Source organism: Gobius niger (genome assembly GCF_951799975.1).
Source record: "Gobius niger genome assembly, chromosome: 1".
In the NCBI taxonomy this organism is placed as follows: Eukaryota; Metazoa; Chordata; class Actinopteri; order Gobiiformes; family Gobiidae; genus Gobius; species Gobius niger.
In genome coordinates, this window is record NC_136852.1 from 51,135,155 (window position 1) to 51,153,748 (window position 18,594).

Below are 18,594 nucleotides of genomic sequence, written 5' to 3' on the forward strand. Positions count from 1 at the left end.
AGAATATGTGTCTCAATTACTTAGAAGCTAAATTGAAAGTGATAGTGATTTAAGCCTTCCCAATACACTAGCTCCATTCTGCCAAACAGTCTTTTCAAGGATCTCAGGGAAAAACAGCTTGAGTGTGTGAGACACAGGAGCGCTATTGATTTTCAATAACATCCTCTAATGACCTGGCCACAGTTTGATCCACGCTGTCACTTTGGCCTGATATCATGTGATTGGATTGGTGGGTCTCGGGGCGCACAGCAGAGAGATGAGTAGTCAGGGCATTATCAGGATGAATTGGCCGTCTGTGGACAGGCGCAGCTCAGCTCAGGTCCCGTCAATAGCGGGACGGGGCGCCCCAGGGCTCTGGGTGCAGCCCACTCCTGAGCGCCTTCCGGCCTCATTAGATGAGCGATGAGTGTGTGAGAGAGAGCCTCTCCTCGTCTGTCCGATAGCCTGCCTCCCAGGCATTGCTCCTCTTAATGAGTCCAGACCGCAGGTCAATATGCCGCTGGGCTGCCAGTCAATACCGGTTACCTGCAACACAAACACTCAAAACCTGCTTTCATACAAAATCAATGTCCTATTAGTCCCTCCCTGTATTGCCTTGGTCCAATCTCATCGATTCTCTCTGAAGAGCTCTGCAGCCCATGTATGACAGATTATGGTCAAATGATCTGATGGCTTAGGCGACTCTCTCAGCGAAGTCGAAGCCTTTATGATTTCAAAGTAATAGCTTGATTTAAGACGAGCAAATACTCCAAATGCAGGAAACTGAGCACAGCATTATCGGCAAACCTATCAAACATACATCAACATTCAGCTCAGTAGCTCAGACTTACAGACACATTCACAGGTCTGCCGCAGTCAAACTACAAAAGACAAAAGTGGAACAGATCTGACATTAGGTCCAAACTTTATTCCGTACGTTTTAAACCATGAATGTTCAGTTTTGCACGCCTAAAACTCTACTTGTTTTGTATACAAGAGTCTAAGAAAAACAACTGCACAACACCACACGGTTGACAGAAAAAGTCCTTTTGTTGCCCCCAAAAACTGTTCATTGTGTCCAGGGCTGGTCCAGTTTGTGACATGGAAGTCTATTAAGATTTCCCATTCATTGGTAAATACAAACACTTGTTAATCCAGGTTTCTCCAAGAGTTGTGAGAATCTCCTCTCTCCAGTTTGAGTTTCCTTATAGGGTGCTGCGTGCTGCTTTGCATAGATTGCAGTTGATCCTTTTTGGCCCTCTTACAACACCCTCAGTTCAACCCATTCATTGGCCAAATACTTTGTTTCAAAAGTGACGGGTTTCCCCAAGTTTCACTTCATTTCGTTTTTCTAGAAATGGTTAAAAAGCCTATTCATTTACATGGTCATTTTGCAGCAAGAAATATCAACAAGATATTTACATCATTTTTCTTTACAGAGACTGAACAAAGACCTCATAATATATATTTATCTGCATATCTCAAAGGCAAACAAATGAACAACAGTTTGGTAATGTAACAATGTACATTGTCATTGAGGATATCCTGGTACCATGAGGTTAAATTAGGCTCAAACTGAATCCAGTCTTTAGAGTGGGTCATAATGGATATGTATCACAATCAGCTGAGATAAATATTGTAAAAGGTGAAACCAATGCACAAAATACATAAAATTCATAGAAATGATATATCTATACATGGAACAAGGATAAGAAATGTACAAACTCAGTACAGACCTTCTCTCTCTCTTCTGGCAAGAAGAAAAAAGGTATTGGATTAATATATTAATAATCAAATATTTAAGTCGGCTAAAAACATACACATATCTGTGTTATTTGCCGACACTATTCAGCCTTCAGTTCACTAAAAATAACGTCACGGCATGTGCTTGAGCAGCCTGACACACATTTCGTTTGTACAATCATACCCTTTCCCTTAGGGACCGTGGCTCTTCTCTGGTGAAGAGCAGTGCACTGTTTCAGAGTGGGGTCTAAGTCCTACAGTAAGACTCAGAGAAGCTACCGAGCCTCTACTTCTTTGGGGTTGCGGGACGGGGAATAGTCCCTGGGGTCCTGGGTGGTGGTGAGGGGTGTAGTCCTTCTGGGTGATACCGGCCGGGCATTAGCAGCTGGCACCAGTGGTGGGGGCGCACTGAGAGCAGCAGTTGGGGGTGTCCTGTTCAGTGGCCCATTATGTCCAGTAGAGGGGCTGAGTCTGGGGTAAGGCATGCCCCCCAGGGAAGGCATGAAGGGAGGCATATGGGGCAGGTGTCCTTCCATGGGGGACTGGTGCAGCTGGTGCAGTCGTGCCCTGTCCAGCTCCTCCCTCAGGTGGAGGCGCTCCCTCTCCTCCGCCTGCTGCCTCAGCCGCTCGTGCTCCCGCCGCACCTCCATCAGGTGCTCGTGGTGGGAGTAGTCATGCGCCTCTCGCTCGCGGTAGGCCCGCTCCTGCTCATACATGCTGGGAAATCGGTGTCCCTCGGCTCGTAGCTGGAAGTCCATACGCCGCTGCAGGTCCAGGCTGCGATACGCCTCTCTGAGAGGGTCCCAGGGGAAGGCCGGATGGGGAAGTCGCTCTCTTCCCGCCAGGGGGCTCACCCCCATGAAGGGGGCCATACGCGCCCTATCCAGGACGTTCAAACTGCTCATCTGAGGCACTGCGCTCATGGAGAGGGGCAGTGAGTGTGCCATGGGAACACCATGCAGTCCTGGACCAGGGATGTCACTGCCTCGTGGTGAAGGTAGGGGCGGCTGCTGGGCCAGAGGAGGGTGGTTGTGATGGGGGTTTATGGACTGGGACATAGGGGCAGAGAGAGTCTGGGACAGAGGCTGTGAGGCTGGTTCAGAGCTCACCACCATTACCTCCTGCTCCTCCTTTCTCTCCTCCTTGATCTTCATGTCATGTTTGACTTTATGTAGCAGCTCAGCGGGCGCAGGCTCCTTCCTGTCATTGTCCTTCAGAGTGGGAGGAGGTCCTGCCATCTTCAGACTCTGCTCATTGATCACTGCTTTGGAGTACGGAGACGGTGAGCGCTGAGCGTTTTTAATGGAGTCCTCCGAGGACCTCCTCTCCAGCAGCTCTTTACTGGGCGAGCGGCTCTCCTTCACCTTCACGTCGGCCATGTCTCTGTGGCGCTCCAGAAGATCCTTGTCTCCATCTCTAACGCGGTCCACGCTGCCGCTGTGGTGCCGTCCCGAGTCATTGGAATTCTGGCTGTTGGAGCGGATCAGGCTGCTGATCTGGTAACTGACCGGCGCAGAGGCAGGAGACGAGCGGCTGGAGTGACGGTTCCGATCCACAGAATCCCTGCAAAATACAACACACGTTTTATTTGCCTCAAATAAAAACAAAACAGTATTTCAACTTAAACAAGCAAATCATAGTATTTTAATGTGGAAAAATGATTAACTATGCGAGATTTCAGACATTGCAGTCTATTATGCTGCACTGTTATTAACATTTTACAGTGGTCACTGTATGTCCATCCAGCAAGTAACTTGCAATTCTTTTTGAAACCTCTGCATTGATTCTAGATGATAAAAAAAAAAAAACATTTCTATGGAAAGACAGTGGGCTGGTCAAGATTTTTAATTCGTCCGGATTGCCCCCTGGAGGCAGTAGCAGGAATAACACCAATGTATATAAAACTGAAAACAAGCGTTCACTTTTAGTTACCAGCAGATGCTAACAAACCGCTATCGCCATGATGAACACACTAAATACACAGAACAGGTCCGGTGATTATGGGGTCTACAAATATGTTTTTGCTACATCGTAATAAAATCTGGGGAACAAAATAGAGGGAACAATCAAAGTGAACTGGATTACCCAAAACTGTATACCAGCCAAGTAAAGTTTTTGATGACAAAAAGTACTCAAAAAAGTAAACATTGCAAAATATGTCGTTTTTCTTATCAAGCCTGCATGAAGACTCACCTGTCCTTGTCCTTCTCCTCTTTGCCGATGGACGAGTCTCTCTTCTCCCTCTCCCTCTCTCTCTCCCGCTCCCGTTCTCGCTCTCTCTCGCGCTCTTGGCTGTTGGCTGAGCTGCTCCTCTCGGCGTCTGTGGATTTGGGCCACTGCGGAGGTGTGGGGAAAGATGGCGGTGTGCGTCGAAGTCTGTTCCAGGTGTCGTGGTGGGGGCTGCCGAACGTGGACAGACCCCCGGGCCCCTCCTTGCTGCCAAAAACACTGTTGGACCCTGGAGAGGGAAGGGACAGGCGTGGGAGCCACTGTAAGTTAATTGGGCACAAAACCCTCTTGAGGACATATAAGATGAGAAAGATTCGACAACAAAAGCCGCTTTAGTCTTTGTCTGTGGAGGCTCTCTCACTGACGCTGTTTGAAAGAGTTGGAGGTTAATGGCTCCCCCACCAACAGGAAAAAAAAAAACCCTACTCATTTGCTTTTAGACTAAAGCGCTCTTCCCTCCCTCTTGTTTTTCATACCGGATGAACGGGGAGACTCTCTTGCCCTCTGGAGTGGGGCTGTAAAAAGCCAAGAGGGACCTTAAAATTCCACGGCATGTCTATTCCAATCACTTTTCATTCTCACAACAGGCTGACCGAATTGGCACACAAGAATAGGGGATGAAGAGAAAGAGAGTGGAAGGTAGGAAGGAAGGATGCAGGGGGGAAAGAGAAAGCCCTCCATGGTGCTGCCGCAGAAGGGGCTCGTCAAGTAATTAATAGATGAATTGCCACCAAACGGCGAACCCGGGAGTGCATGTTGGCAGTAGCAGAGCCAGATTAAAGCCAGGCTGCTGGGGACATGGCTGGGAGATGGAGTGGATGCAGGAGGAGGTTTGCTGTGGTGTGGTTTACTTGTTGGGCGTCCCTCAGCTATGCCTGCTTTGACATAAAAACTGGAGCTAAGTGCCTTGATTTTTTTATTTTTTTTCCAACTCTCCTGTCTGTCCCTGTGGTCTGTCTCTGTCCCGCTCTGTTTTGTTACTGGCCACAAGGGCTGGATCGAAGCATGAGAGGGGACCAGCGCTTACCAAGCGAGGGGTTGCCTAATCCTCCGAAGGCACTGCTTGAAAGGTTGCCGAGGCCGCCAAAGGAACTGGAGCGACTGAAAGGATCTGCAAAATGCCAAACAGGGATTAGCAAAAGCGGGGGCCGTCTACTGGTGCTCACCCGGCCCGTTCCACTCCGCTTTTCTCTTACAAGCGAGCTGTGTGTGGCTTTGCTGCTGCTGCCCTAGCGCTCTGCCTGGTAATCCCGCCACAGCCAGGACTCGAGGATTTAGGATTTACTGGTGCTAACAGGAATGGAGAGTCTGTGACCCTGCCTGGGACACTGTGCAGCTTGTTAGGAATGTGATTTAATATTACGGGAATAGGGCAAGTCTATCAACCTTGCAACTTTTGATTTCCTCATTTTTTGAGCAGAATAGAAGTGACAAAACTTTATTAATTTGATCCCTTTCAACAGATAATCTGCAATGTGTGACAATCAAGAGATAGCTTGACAACAACAGGTCAAAGATATGACATCAGAGTGTGACAAATACTTTGGGGGCATCTTTCATCAAGGGGCCTAATGTAAGTGGAAAAGCGCTGTATAAATAGAGACCATCTACCACTTTCTATTATAAATACACCTGTCTGAGATCATTTGAGCTTTAAAACTTCCAAAATTGTTTAGTCACGATGAAAATGAAAGATAGATTTTCAAAAATGTATTAGCCACATATCATTACCCCAGTTTATATGAACAAATAACGCTGATAAACAAGACGTTCAAGCAATCCAAAATGTTGTTAAGCGGTGAGTCATACTTTACTCTGAAAGACGGCCTATCTCTCCGCAAATGTGAACTCAGACTGAACTGAATGGCTGAATTGGCACCCTATTAACCTTGAAATGAACTTGAGGCCACGCTCGGAAATAACTAGGCTTCCAATTGAGCTGTTATGTCTCAAAAATGGTGGTGAGGAAGGAGGGAGAGGGTGAGAGGGAGAAAGATGAAGAGAAAAGGGAAATAGTCGTTTCAAATATATTGAAAGTGGAGTTACTTACACTTACCTGCCAAATGGCTAGGAGGCAGGAAGCCGCCGGGATGAGGTGCAGGGCCGTAGGGCTGAGCTGCTGGATGACCTGCACCTGAAAATACAAAATATGTGTAAATATTTTCATTGTTAAATATTATATTAAAAGCCTTACGCTAGAGTTACAGTCAATCACAGCACGAGCATAAAAAACAATACTGATATTACAGCAGAGTCCTGGCCCCAGAGGGAAACCTATTATTGCGCGTTCTTAGTGGTAGGGGAAAGCAGAGCCGCTAGAGGAAATCTACATGCTTGTCTTGTCTGACAGCTTGTAACTGCGTGATCTTGCGTGTTTGGCATGACTCTACAGTGGCCTACGGAGGTCATCTCCTAAAAGTGTGACTTGCTGGTCCATTCCACCAGAGTGTAGTAAGCATAGCCCGTAATCCATGAATTGTTAATGAATGAACCAATTATAGAAGTGCCTCTGACACACCACTGCATAATTACTAGTCAAAGGATGTTCGCCTCTCTGTTGCCCTCCAACGCAGGGCAAATCAGTCAATTACCTAAGCGAGAGTCATCCATATTCATAGACATATCTGACACCCTTTACTGGCAAAACATTTGCTACAAAAGCACTATAATTAAGGGAAAGCTACATGAGAGGAGGAAAAAAAAATCACACCCTTTCATTACAGGGGCATATCCATTTGCATAGAGACAAAAATGGCATTGGCAGGCTTTTCGGCTATTCATAATTGGTAGGAAAAATTTGTTGTATTGACCTGTGGAAGAGAACAGCGGCCGCGCGAGGTCGTGTGGGTAGGGAAACCCCGGGAACACTCCAGGGGCTGGGGGTCGACTGAACAAGTCCAGCTTCCCGTTCATGTCAAGTTTGTGAGGGTCGAGCTGCATCTGCTGTAAGGGAGAGAGAGAGAGATGCAGAGAGTTGAAAGAAGGGCAGAGCAGGATTTTAGGTTGGCAGGCAACAGCAACAAACATTTCCGACAATAGAGCGAGAGGGATTTATCTTGGGCTTCACTGGGTGAGAGATCAGAGGAAGACAGGCACATAAACAATAGCCCTATGTCTCTAATTCTGGCCAGTGTTTTATAACAAATATGAGTAAGCTGATTAGGGAAAGCTAATCCTCTGTAACAAGGGTTCATGGTCCGAGAAGGACTGACAGCAGCAGGCCAGACGCATTAGCTGCTTTCTATTGGCAGGGCCATACTTTGCTCTGCTGGAGTTTTAGCAAGAATTGTTTTTACACATGTTTGGTTTCAATTTTCTCAGAAGACTAGGTCAAGTTTTTGTTAAATTTAGTTTATTGTCAAAATATACATCCACCAGAAGCTTGTAAATGTTATTTTATCTCTGGCATTAGAAACATATTCCCAGTGTCTAGAATCTCCCTTATCTATTTCACTCACCTTCATTTTCTGTTGGTGGTGATAGATCTGCCATGCGATCTGGACATGCACTGCACACCACTTGCCAGGTTTCTACAAAAAAACAACAACACAGTGTTGAGAGACTGTGGTCAGCTAATTTGAAAATAAATGGTAAACTAAAGCTTGAAATTGACTCATGCGTTTCGATTTTCTGGCAAAATGTGGAAACTGATATTGTAGATGTAACCCTGACCTTCCCCCAAAGAAAGACTTGAGAGACCCTTATTACTGTCTTATTACGAGCACTTTTAGACCAGAAAAGGAAAAAAACAGGTGAAAAGAAGTCATTGATAATGCCATGACTCACCCTTACTGACGTCCTGAATGGATCGGTTATCTGTGAACATGTAAATAGTATGACATTATTATTTTTGTCGAGGCTGAGTAACAGTGTATTGCTCAATTCCTCTGTAGAATGATGCCTAGAAAGCTGGTACTTTAAATCATTTTTACTCTTTAGGCGTTACTTTTACGTACAAACATGGTAGATGCACAGATACACACGGTAATACTGACCGCCTAAACAAGACTGTGTTCTTTCTCCCGGCATAACCAAAGTTTGTGTCTTTCTGTGTGTAACTTGTTCAAACTTACCCTCGGATCTTTCTGTAGAAGTGTGTGAGGTACGGCTCCTGGACGGCCTGCTACGTCAATGGGATTCGATGCCTGCAGCAGAAGTAAAATAAGACACAATAATTATATAACGATACACTGGCCCGCCTGTGTGTATAAAGTAGCACTGATGTTTAGAGCCTGGAAATCCATCCCAGTAACCTTACACCCTCTCTAAGCACTATCGTTCGATAAATCCTTCTGTATCGCTGACGTCAGGAGATAAAACTGCAATGATGCTGCGAGCGCTCGGCTTTAGCACACCAGCACATCTGTGATCTCTCTGATCTCCTCTTTAAGTCTTTGGAGCGCAAGTGCCTAGATCAGCCGATTTAATCCGCCCCGCATCGAGAGGAGGGAAGATTGTGCTGTGGGGCAACGCGGGTCAGCCGCAACTACAAACAAACACGGGCACGTCCCACGCCCTGCCCTCCCCATGGAGCTCTCAGTGCATGCTTAACAGGGGCTTTGGACATATCCGCACTTTCCTTCAACCATCTGGAGGTGCCTTCAGAAACAAAAAGGGCCCCACCATGACTAACCCCGCTGGGAGAGCGTCTGAAGGATTTAGGGCAGCTTTGATTGGTGGCTTACACTGGGTCACGGCCACTGGGCCTCTGCCAGACAGCACTGCGCCCTCCCACTTACTACTCGTATAATTGAGTTTAAACTGGCTTTCTTTGTGTCTTACAGTAGGTTAGTACAAAAATAATATCAGTGTTAGTTTATAACTTTGGTATAGTATAGATAAAGACACACTGGTGCGTCACAAGAGCAACGAAGTAGATGTAAAAACATGTCTGCAACATCAAATATCTTCCTACTGATCAGCAGGATCAAAGGATTACAATGGGTTATCAAAATAAAGCTCTTGGAAGAGGAGCTAATAAACCCAATGTTTGGTGACCTGTTGTCAAAGCAAAGCATGGAGACGAGCTAATGATGTCTCCCAGCAAAGTTGTAGGTCAGATCTGAGGTGTGTTGAGCCCCACTCACTGCATGTTATCTTTAATAGCTAACTTTGATCGATTTACCCATTTTAATAAACGTGCGTGTATTTTATTTGGTGGAAATGCTTCGCCGTGTTATTATTTTAACATAGAAAATACAATTTTATTCCTTTCTTAAAGCGCTTCACATTTATTGTTACCTTTTCAATATGGCTGGCTGGCTATACTGTGCACAACAATCTCCTGATATAAAGCATCTGTATTTACGTTATTTGTTCAAAGTTATTGTCCTCCTTTACATTTTTTAATACTGTCAGATTGTATGGCTATAGTAAACAAACAAACCAGGTGCGCTGATTCCTTGTGTTTTGTGGATAACTAGCTCGAAGACACAGACGTCTGAAAGCTCCTGCCATATGGCGTATTAATCATCTGATTTGACAACTTACATGCAGATTAGCCCTTATTGCTGCCATTTATCTCACACAGTGCATGAGTAAACCGAAGAAATGTACACAACAGGGCAATCTCTCAACATTGGCTCCAGATGTCTTTGTTTAGACACACATTGTATCGCGATTTGCATCTGTGAGAGACGGTGCCCGTTCTGCTGCATGTGGAGGCTGTGGGTGAGCGAAAAGGGCTGACCTTGGGCTGGAAGGCTCCCTGCAGCGAGCTGAAGGGTCCTGAGTGCGGGAGCAGCGGGGGCATGCCTGGCATAGTGGGGGGGTACGAGGGGAAGAACTGAGGAGAGAGGCACCATGGGACACGTCAGTCAAACAAATGAGTCGGACACGACCACAGTAAAGCTAACAAGCAGCATTCAACACTTTAAAATAACAACACACTTTTAAGCATTTGTAGCACATTTATGAAGCGTTACTACATACTTCATTCATCTATAAAACATTTATAAAGCTTTCCTCTCTGTGCATAACTTCAAATCATAACAACTTCGCCCAAGAAGTGACTTCCTGTTTCGATCCAGGACACCAAAATAAAAGCACCATCTTGTTTGTTAGTTCAACTTTCTTTCTGACAAACCTATTAACAGACAAAACACTTACAATGTGTGTATTTAATTATATTCTTGTAATGTTGCAAGAACCTGCTGAACTAATCAATGAGACGAGCTGTGTGCTTTTATTTTGGCGTGCTGGATCGAAACAGGAAGTCGCTTCTTGGGTGGCGTTGTTATGATTTGAAATTATGCACAGAGTCAGTCGTTGGTCATTCATAGATACAGACGGCATCTCTGGAATCCATATATGGTCATTTTTGAAAACAGTTAAGGGGGAAAACAATTTTGAAAAAATAAAAACTTTCTCTAATTATTCAAAAGCTACTGTTACAAAAGCTGAATTATGAATATAGTTTTCTACTAAATAATGATACAAAGACATGGGGAGGAGCAAAGTGGTTCAACAGCCCATAAGTACATGAATAACGGAGAATGCTAACTTGATGCTACATGTTAGCATTGGGCTAATGCTAATGGTTAGCTAGCGCTTGCTACAACTGCCGTTTTTTCACTTCTACTGCACAATCTGCTGTGAGAAAATATCCATATGAGCCCGATTTACACGGCTTTATTTGTATGTGATAAATAAGTTGATATTCCACCAGAAAATGGCTAAAGAGTGGAAAATTGTGTTTCTCTAAAGATTCTATTTTCCCCCTCGGCGAAGCCACGCCCCCTTCTATGACGAGATGCCGTCTGTATCTATAAACACCAAAAATATGCTGGAGATGTTGCCATAGTAACAATGTGTCTGGTTAAGGTTAGGCTCAGGAATGATAAAGGAATGGTAAATAAAAGGAAAAGGATATGGGTCTTAGGGTCTAAACACATTTATAATATGAGCATAATATAATGTTAATCACTGTTTAGATGCTTAGAAATGATTAATAAATGTTCAAGGACTCTATTGTAAATGTTTTCCAAATGATGAATTCAGAATTTGCTTTACAAATCTTTCATAGTGTGCAGTCAATGAAAAGTGTCAATGTAAAGTACCACATCCAAATACAGAACCATATTTGATTTGCCGTATGCACTGTAATGCTACTTACATTTGAATGTCTGATGAAGGGATTGTCCAGCTTGGGGGTGTACTTGTCGAACTGAAAGAGATAAGAGAGGACAAATTAACAAAAAGTCCACACATTTCTCGCACAAAGCTGACTGTTCTCAGATAAAAACTAGACACATGATAAACATGAGCACTGGTTTGATGAGGAGCGCTGAGCCCTGGAGAGAAGCAGCTGGCTTGCACCAGTCATGGGTTTATTTCCACCGCACGGTCAGATAGGCAGCTAAATCACTGACAATATGAGCACTTGAGCGGGCTGCCCACATGAAGACAACCTCCATGATTTTCCAATTGAGCGTGCTGAGATTGGGTGTGGAGCTACAGTTTCAAAATCAACCCTTTCAAACCAGACCCGTTTTGTCTATACACTGGAAAATGTGCCGAAATCTGAGTCTAATTGCTTTGGACTGCAATAACTAGACCAAATGTTATAGATGAGATGGGGAGGCGGAGGAGACGCTTTGCTTGTTTTGGGTTTCAGATTTACCCTCGTAACAGAGCAATTCCTTGTGCTCAAATTCATGGAAAGATTATATAGAGCCCCTTGTGTGAGTCTAATGAATGAAACTGGATCAAGCTGATGACATTTGCGATGGTTAGCAGCTAATTCAGGACAGCCCGGTGCAAAGCGAATGCAAGCCTGGAACGATGAAATCACGCCAGGAAACATTTGTGATTCAAAGCTTGTGGCGGCCAGAAAAATTATAATAAAAATTGCAATTTGCCATATAACATAACTTATGATCTATGAAAAACTGCTTGTGAGCTTGTCCCGAACACATGGGAATTGAGTGGGAAAGCTGAGAAGGAGAGGAGACAGAGGAGAGAACTGCGTGTGTTGACCTGACGATGGATGAATAGACTTCTGTTCATAAGCCAGTGCCGCCTCTCTATTTTAAAAACAGGCTAATTACAAGTGACAGTAAGTTATTCCTTTTCCGCAAATACACAAACCATTTGCAGGTACTTTTTGCGAGTGTTTTCACAAAGCGCTCTTGGCAGGCACATACATTTTGGGCTTACATAAAACAGGGAAATGAGCGGGTATGAATCAGTGTTTTTCTGTGCGGTGTTGCCACATGGGCGGCGGAGGGGGCGAACTCAGGGTTGGCTGCGATGCAGGCTGTGGGTCAGGAGCCCTAGGGTGAAGCAGAGTCTTTCACATCTGCACTCAAAATGGCAGCAGCGGCGCTGATGGTGTTGGCGGCCTGTTTGTGGGCGATAATAGGCCCAAATCAAAGACAGACGGCCCATTGAGGGGAACCGGCGAGCCTGCTTCCGAGCTCATTAAACGACTCCTCTGCATTTCTGAAGGCACGGCCTGTTTAATGTCTGACACTCGCAGAAGCATTCTGGACGCTTTATAGCCTTGTAAAAAGTAAAGAATAAAGTCGGGATGTTTAATTTATAATGCCTGTCAAGAGTTTTACAGTAAACAGCTTTGACTAATTAAAGCTTAATATTTCATCTTACAACAATTAAGACTATTCCCTGTCCAACGACAAAGCTGGGGCAAGGGGGCGGAGGAGGAGAGATACTCAGTGCTGCCATTTGGCAAGCCAGCTGCTTGAGGGCATTGAACAATAAACAAATAGAGGCTTCATAATTTCATTAATTACAGCCATTAGCCAAGGGCTGTTACATAGTTTAAATGACATGGGGTGTCTACAGAGCAGGCAGAAAGGAAAACACTGGAGAGATAGACACACCGGACTGCAGTTGGTTTGCCCTTTTATGATGAACAGTAAAAACAACCACAACATTACGATTCCAAGCCTTTCTAAGCAAATAACACACAGAAGAAAACCAGCTTTGTTTCAATTAGAGGGAAAAGGAACAAGTTAGCAACAGCACATTTTCAATTAAAACATAGTAGCAGACATTAAAAGCAAATCCCAGAGTGAGAATGCTACATTTATAGTATAGACTAATAGCAGCATTAGTGAGATCAGGGAAATGGCTCTTTTCATCTTCAAAGAGAGTGGTGTGTTTGGTACATAATCTCTCCCATGTTAGGAAAAGTGGGCCAGAAAGCTGCACGTGTGTTGGCTGTAAACCTAAACAGTGTAAATACCTTTGGCTTTGATTCACACTGTACAGGAAGAGGATAATCATGAAGAGGGCCCTTAATCACAGGTCACAACGTGATGGATTAGATCTATTAGACTAATGCCAAAAGCTACAAATGAAGGCCCCAGCTGAATCGACTGTCAGTGATCACCGGGCGTTTGAAATGACTGATGAATAGTCATATCTTTCCCCTCATCTAAGAGTCTGACCTCCAGCTCCAGTCAGCGCACGGAAGCAATTAGACAAATGATCACAACAGTTTCGCTGTGATGTCACCCGTGTCTCTATCCAATGAACCGACGTGAGTCACTGTAAGAGCTAGAAATCAGTGGACTCACTCAAACTCTCATACACATACACACACACACACACACACACACACACACACACACTGAAATCTGTGTGCCCTTCTTCAAGTCTGGAAACAAGCTAAACATTCAGAGCTATTACAAACGTGTGCATATGTGACCAATTTACAAAACTGCCTGGAGGAAAGCCTTTTATTTTGATCTTTAGCTGGAGTTAAGGGCTAAATGAAATCTTCAAATTAGATTAGGAAATGCTTTCTTATTTGGGAGGAATGAGTCAGACATTGGCCTCTGTGTCAGTGATGCATATGCTAATGTTTTTGTTAGCAGGATTACATCAAAGAAATTGTGTGTAGCAGTTGTGTTCCTGAAATCAGTGGTCGCCAGTGGCCCCTCGCTGCAAAGTATTGTTTTTGTGTTTTGTTTGAATGGTCCCAGTTTCATTGCGACATCAGTGGTCCAATGGTAAATCAAAGGCAAATTTATATCGTGTTTTGAAGGACGCTTTGCTACAATTGGGGACTAGACTGGTGGATAAACGAAAACGCGTGGCTGACTGAAGAGAAAACTGGGAGGGGTAGTTAATGGGAACTGTAGTTACTTATCCTCACATTTCGGGCCGGGTTACGCACCATGGGGGGTGCGGTGGGCGGGGTGAGGATGGCCGGGGGCAGACTGGGGAAGGGCGTGAAGGTGTGCTGGTGGGTGTGTTGGTGCTGGTGCATGTGCTGGTGTTGGTGAAACTCTGCCCTCAGGAGCGACACAGGCCCCCGGCCCCGCTCCGAACTCTGAACCAGGAAGCGGTTGTTCAGCTCCTGCCTCAGGAGGTCATGCTCTGCAAGAAAGGAGAGCAAGGAAACCAAAAAAGGGGGGAAGGGAGGGAGGGGACACAAGAAAAAAGGGACGGCGCCCAGTCGGTTAATAAGAAGTAGAAAGAGGAAATAGTCACCTGGCAATCTCTGTTTCTCCAGCTCATGCTGTGAGGGTTTTCTACGTGGGGACTCATTGGTGGAGGTAAGAGAGTTGCCTGTGACAATGTGCCAATCAGAATCCCCGAATGAGGCTGGCAATACATGATTGGTTGGTTGAATGATATCAACAGGCTGGTATCTAAAGACAAGAGAGAACCAAGAGTCATCCCAGCAGAAAACACACACACACCTCTTAGAAGGGGACTCCCATCAGTGCTGGAGACATTATTCTCCCATGTGCAGCATTACACAACTATGATTTTAGAAGTCAAATCAGAAGAGTCGATCAGAACTCTTTATTCTGGAGGCCACATCACTGAAGTGCTGCTGAAGACGTCTCCAGTTGTGATGACTGTCCAGTCCTCCTCCTACAGTGACAACAGCTCGTGTATGTAACATGCAGTGGTCATGTGACTAAACGACCAACTGGCATTTGATGTATGATGGGTCAAAGTCTAAAACCATCATTTGTCTATGTGTATGATTATTTTAGCTGTTTATTTGCGTAATATTAACAATGTGAGAGTTTTACATTTAAGTCTTGAACAGAAAAGCAAAATCGGAGAAGTAATAAATGTTACTTACCTGATTCATGACAAATTCCCATATTAAACATTTACTGAAATTGACAATAACTAGAACTATAACAACTACAATGCTACAAAAACGAACACAAGGTTCATTTACAGATTACTTTCTACAAGATAGCATGAAGAAAGTATGTTTGGAAATGTGAACGATTTTGTCTATAGAGAAAGAGTGCTTGGTGTACCTGGGTAGGGCGTGCCGGCAGGGTGCCCGGGCACCACTAAGCTGTTGGTTGGTAAAGTCGGTGGAGGCGGCAGAGCTGCTGGGGTTGCAAACATGGCCGGATGGCGATGGACGGGGCTCCGTAGGGAGGAATAGTGCGAGGTAGAGAGGTTGGCTATGGACAGAGGCAGAGTGGGCACTGAGGAGGGCAGCCCACTGAGGTGGTGGTGGGGCGAGGGGGGCAAGTGGTGCTTGGGAAGACCCACGGGACTGCTGCTGTGGCTGTAGAAGTAGAACAACATTCATAGTATGAAGTGCACCGTCTTATCTGTTACATATATTGCACAGACGTCTTTATAACTTTGCTCAGTGTTCACTTGGAGCACTGCGGCAGACAATTTACTTTGACAGTGTAAAAAAGATTTTCCAATAAACCTTACAGGGCACAATATGAAGCGAAATGAGTGGAGTTGGCGTGGTATGTACCAGCGGGTCTCAATGAAAAACAGTAAATCTGACAGCTGCTTATTGAATGTTTGCGCAGCTCAAATCAATATCCAGTGAAATAGACGGGTCATTACTGTGTTCATATAGATTTCACTGTGTAATGAGGACATATTTCAATAGAATACATAAATACACATAAAAGCTGAAATGGTGTCAAGGCGATGATGTAACTAGTTAAAAGAAAGCTCTAATCTAATTTGCGTAAATATTTTTTGTTTTCTCTACACCAGTGGGTCTCAAGCTGTGGGACAGGACCTGTTCTTTAATGTTATGCCTTAATGAATGGATGTTTCAGTGTGACAACGTCCTGAGCCAACACGTAAAGGAAACACATTAAAAAATTGTTAAAAAAGGAGCTCACCTGTAATCGTGCAGGCTGCTGTAAAGCGGGTGATGGTGGCTGATGATTGGTCGGGAGTGGTGCGTTGGCGGCGGGAGAATTCGGGGGTCCTGGTGCGCGTGCGCGTGCGGGTGCGCGTGCGGGTGCAGTGACGGGTGAGACAGGGGGTGGGGTGGCGCCCTCAGCAAGGGAGGGGTGGCAGGGAGCTGGGGAAGAGGAGGCAGCGACTGCTCCTTCTTGACGCTGCTGAGGGGAGGCGGCGTGGACAGTCGGAACCTGGGAGGCTCTGGGGGCGCCGCCGCAGCAGCCGGGGCGGGCGAGCCGGTGGGGGCCGACGCCGGGGTGGGGCTGGGCACGGGAGGTGCGAAGGGCACCTCAATGCTGCTGCTGTGCTCCTGACCGCGATGGAGGCCAGAGATCTTGGCTGAAGCACAACTCTTGGATTCGGGATTATCATTCGTTGGCACACCTGAAAAAAGACAGAGGATACATGGTTAACATGAAGTCAGCCATTTTGGTATAAACACCACACATGTTTTTAAGTACACAAAGAAGTGATGACATAAAACTATTAAAGACTGCAAAGACTGTTTAATTCAGGAGCTCAAAGACAAAATGCAATGCACATGTTCATGTTAAATGTTAATATTTACTCAAGTAGATCGTTATTTGACCCTGGAAGAATTTTAGTAAATCAGTATATCTGGTGAAAGGAAATCTCTGAAATGACTGTGGTTTATCACTATCTGGAAATGGTTCATAGTAAGAAGCATGTTTCCTTTTTGAATCATATGTTAAAAAGCAACCACGTAACAGCTTCTCATATTTTCTCCTATTACCATAGATCCATCAAAAATGTCCTGTAATATGCAGATAACAAACTGAACCTTTCCACCTAAAAGACGCAATAAAAATACATTTTTATTGTAAATCTCTCTGCATTTTAAACTCTTTACAAGCAAACATTACTGCATTTGGACCTTGGCCCGCTGTTTCCAATGTGACCCACCAAAGAAAATAAGTTTCACCCCTACCCAAACATACATTACACATTACTTTCAATGCTCACAACAAATGAGTCCCCTTACACAGTTACCAGACAGGTATAAAAAGTATTATTCCATGCAGCTCCCTCTTTTGCAGCCAGTGACGTAACCGCAGTGTCATCTGCCCCCGGGTGCTCTTGTTTCCCTCTCCCTATAGGTCGCGCAGAGTGTTTAATCAGGTCATTTTCACGCTTGACTATAATCAGATGATCCAATTTCTTCCTGCGATCCAGTCAGTATGAATAAATCACAGCTAATTAAAGTTAAATGTCGGGCCTTATTCGGGGCTTTGCTGAGCACACAATCTGGCATGAAATAATTATGTTTCAATTGTGCGGCGAAGAGAGATCGTGGCCCCTTATCATGCCCTCTCCTCCTTCCTATCCCTCATTTCCCTGATCTTTTGTGAGATTAGGAAAAAAAAAAACAGCCATGTGAAACGCTACACTCAGGCCACGTTGTCTTTGCTATTCATCAGAAGTCCTTTCAGTCAGAGAAAGCTTTTATAATCACCATCGCGCACAACGACTTTTCACACTTAGTCTGTTGCAATTTAATGACGGTAATTACATGCTGTTGTAGCGGGGAAAATGGAAGTGGCAGAAAATGCGCCATCTTGACACCTTTCACGCAAAAAAAGAAACGTCGGATGAATCCAAATGGAGGTGCGGAGGTATTCGGAGAGAATAAAAGCACTGAGGAAAAACTATTTTCAATGACAAAATGTAATGTTTCTGTCTTTTTATTATTTATACGCGCAATATACTGAACTGAACATGTTTTCACTTTTGGACAAGGAAAACTGAAATGCATAAAAACAAGCGAGTGATACAACATTATTTGCCACCTGTGAGCATAAACAGTAATGTGCCTGGTGGATTATCTTTTATTAAAGGCACACTGTGTAACATTTTGGAATATAATGTTGCCATCAGTACAAAACGTGCTCCCAATGACCAGACAATGCTATTACTGCAGTGGGTCATCAAAGCATGGATTTGGATGAGAACCTCTTAACCACAAGTTTGCCATTTTATACTCACTACTGCCACCTCAGGTCATAAGTGTAACTGCAGTTTCTATATTAAGCTTGTGCATGACGGCACTTTGGACCCGAATTAACACCTTTTTGAGTGACAGTGGGCTCATTCTACACATTAGGACATTGCTGGAACATGTAGGGGGAGGAAAATACTTCATTTTAACATTTTTAAACTCTGTATAATCCCTTAAAGGTGTGGGTTCAGAGGTTAAATCTCAAATTGACTCTGTGCATAACTTACCGCCCAAGAAGTGACTTCCTGTTTCGATCCAGCACGGCAAAATAAAAGCACACAGCTTGTCTCATTGATTAGTTCAGCAGGTACTTGCAATATTACAAGAATATAATGAAATACACACATTTTAATGTCTGTTAATAGCTAGGCAGAAATAAAGCTGAACTAATGAACTGCTGAACTAATGAATTAGATGGTGCTTTTATTTTGGTGTGCTGGATCGAAACAGGAAGTTACTTA

General features: G+C 44.6%; 1 protein-coding gene across 11 annotated transcripts in view; it reads right to left on the reverse strand.

Moving 5' to 3' along the window:
- Positions 1–887: 887 nt before the first annotated feature.
- The window catches only part of fbrsl1 (fibrosin-like 1), a 334,971-nt gene continuing 317,264 nt past the window's right edge, over positions 888–18,594 (reverse strand). For 5 of the 11 annotated variants that reach the window (XM_079566904.1, XM_079566911.1, XM_079566909.1 and 2 more), the window contains 13 exons: positions 16,053–16,500; positions 15,207–15,466; positions 14,075–14,298; positions 11,066–11,116; positions 9,641–9,736; positions 8,025–8,096; positions 7,738–7,767; positions 7,410–7,481; positions 6,762–6,894; positions 6,002–6,085; positions 4,979–5,062; positions 3,916–4,180; positions 888–3,285 (listed from right to left, as the gene is read on the reverse strand). In XM_079566904.1, the coding sequence (XP_079423030.1) occupies positions 1,998–3,285; positions 3,916–4,180; positions 4,979–5,062; positions 6,002–6,085; positions 6,762–6,894; positions 7,410–7,481; positions 7,738–7,767; positions 8,025–8,096; positions 9,641–9,736; positions 11,066–11,116; positions 14,075–14,298; positions 15,207–15,466; positions 16,053–16,500 (3,107 nt within the window). In that variant the 3' untranslated portion in view covers positions 888–1,997. Of the gene's footprint in view, positions 3,286–3,915; positions 4,181–4,978; positions 5,063–6,001; positions 6,086–6,761; positions 6,895–7,409; positions 7,482–7,737; positions 7,768–8,024; positions 8,097–9,640; positions 9,737–11,065; positions 11,117–14,074; positions 14,299–14,412; positions 14,574–15,206; positions 15,467–16,052; positions 16,501–18,594 lie in introns of all 11 variants that reach the window. The other 6 variants (XM_079566905.1, XM_079566907.1, XM_079566906.1 and 3 more) reach the window with 6 other exon arrangements.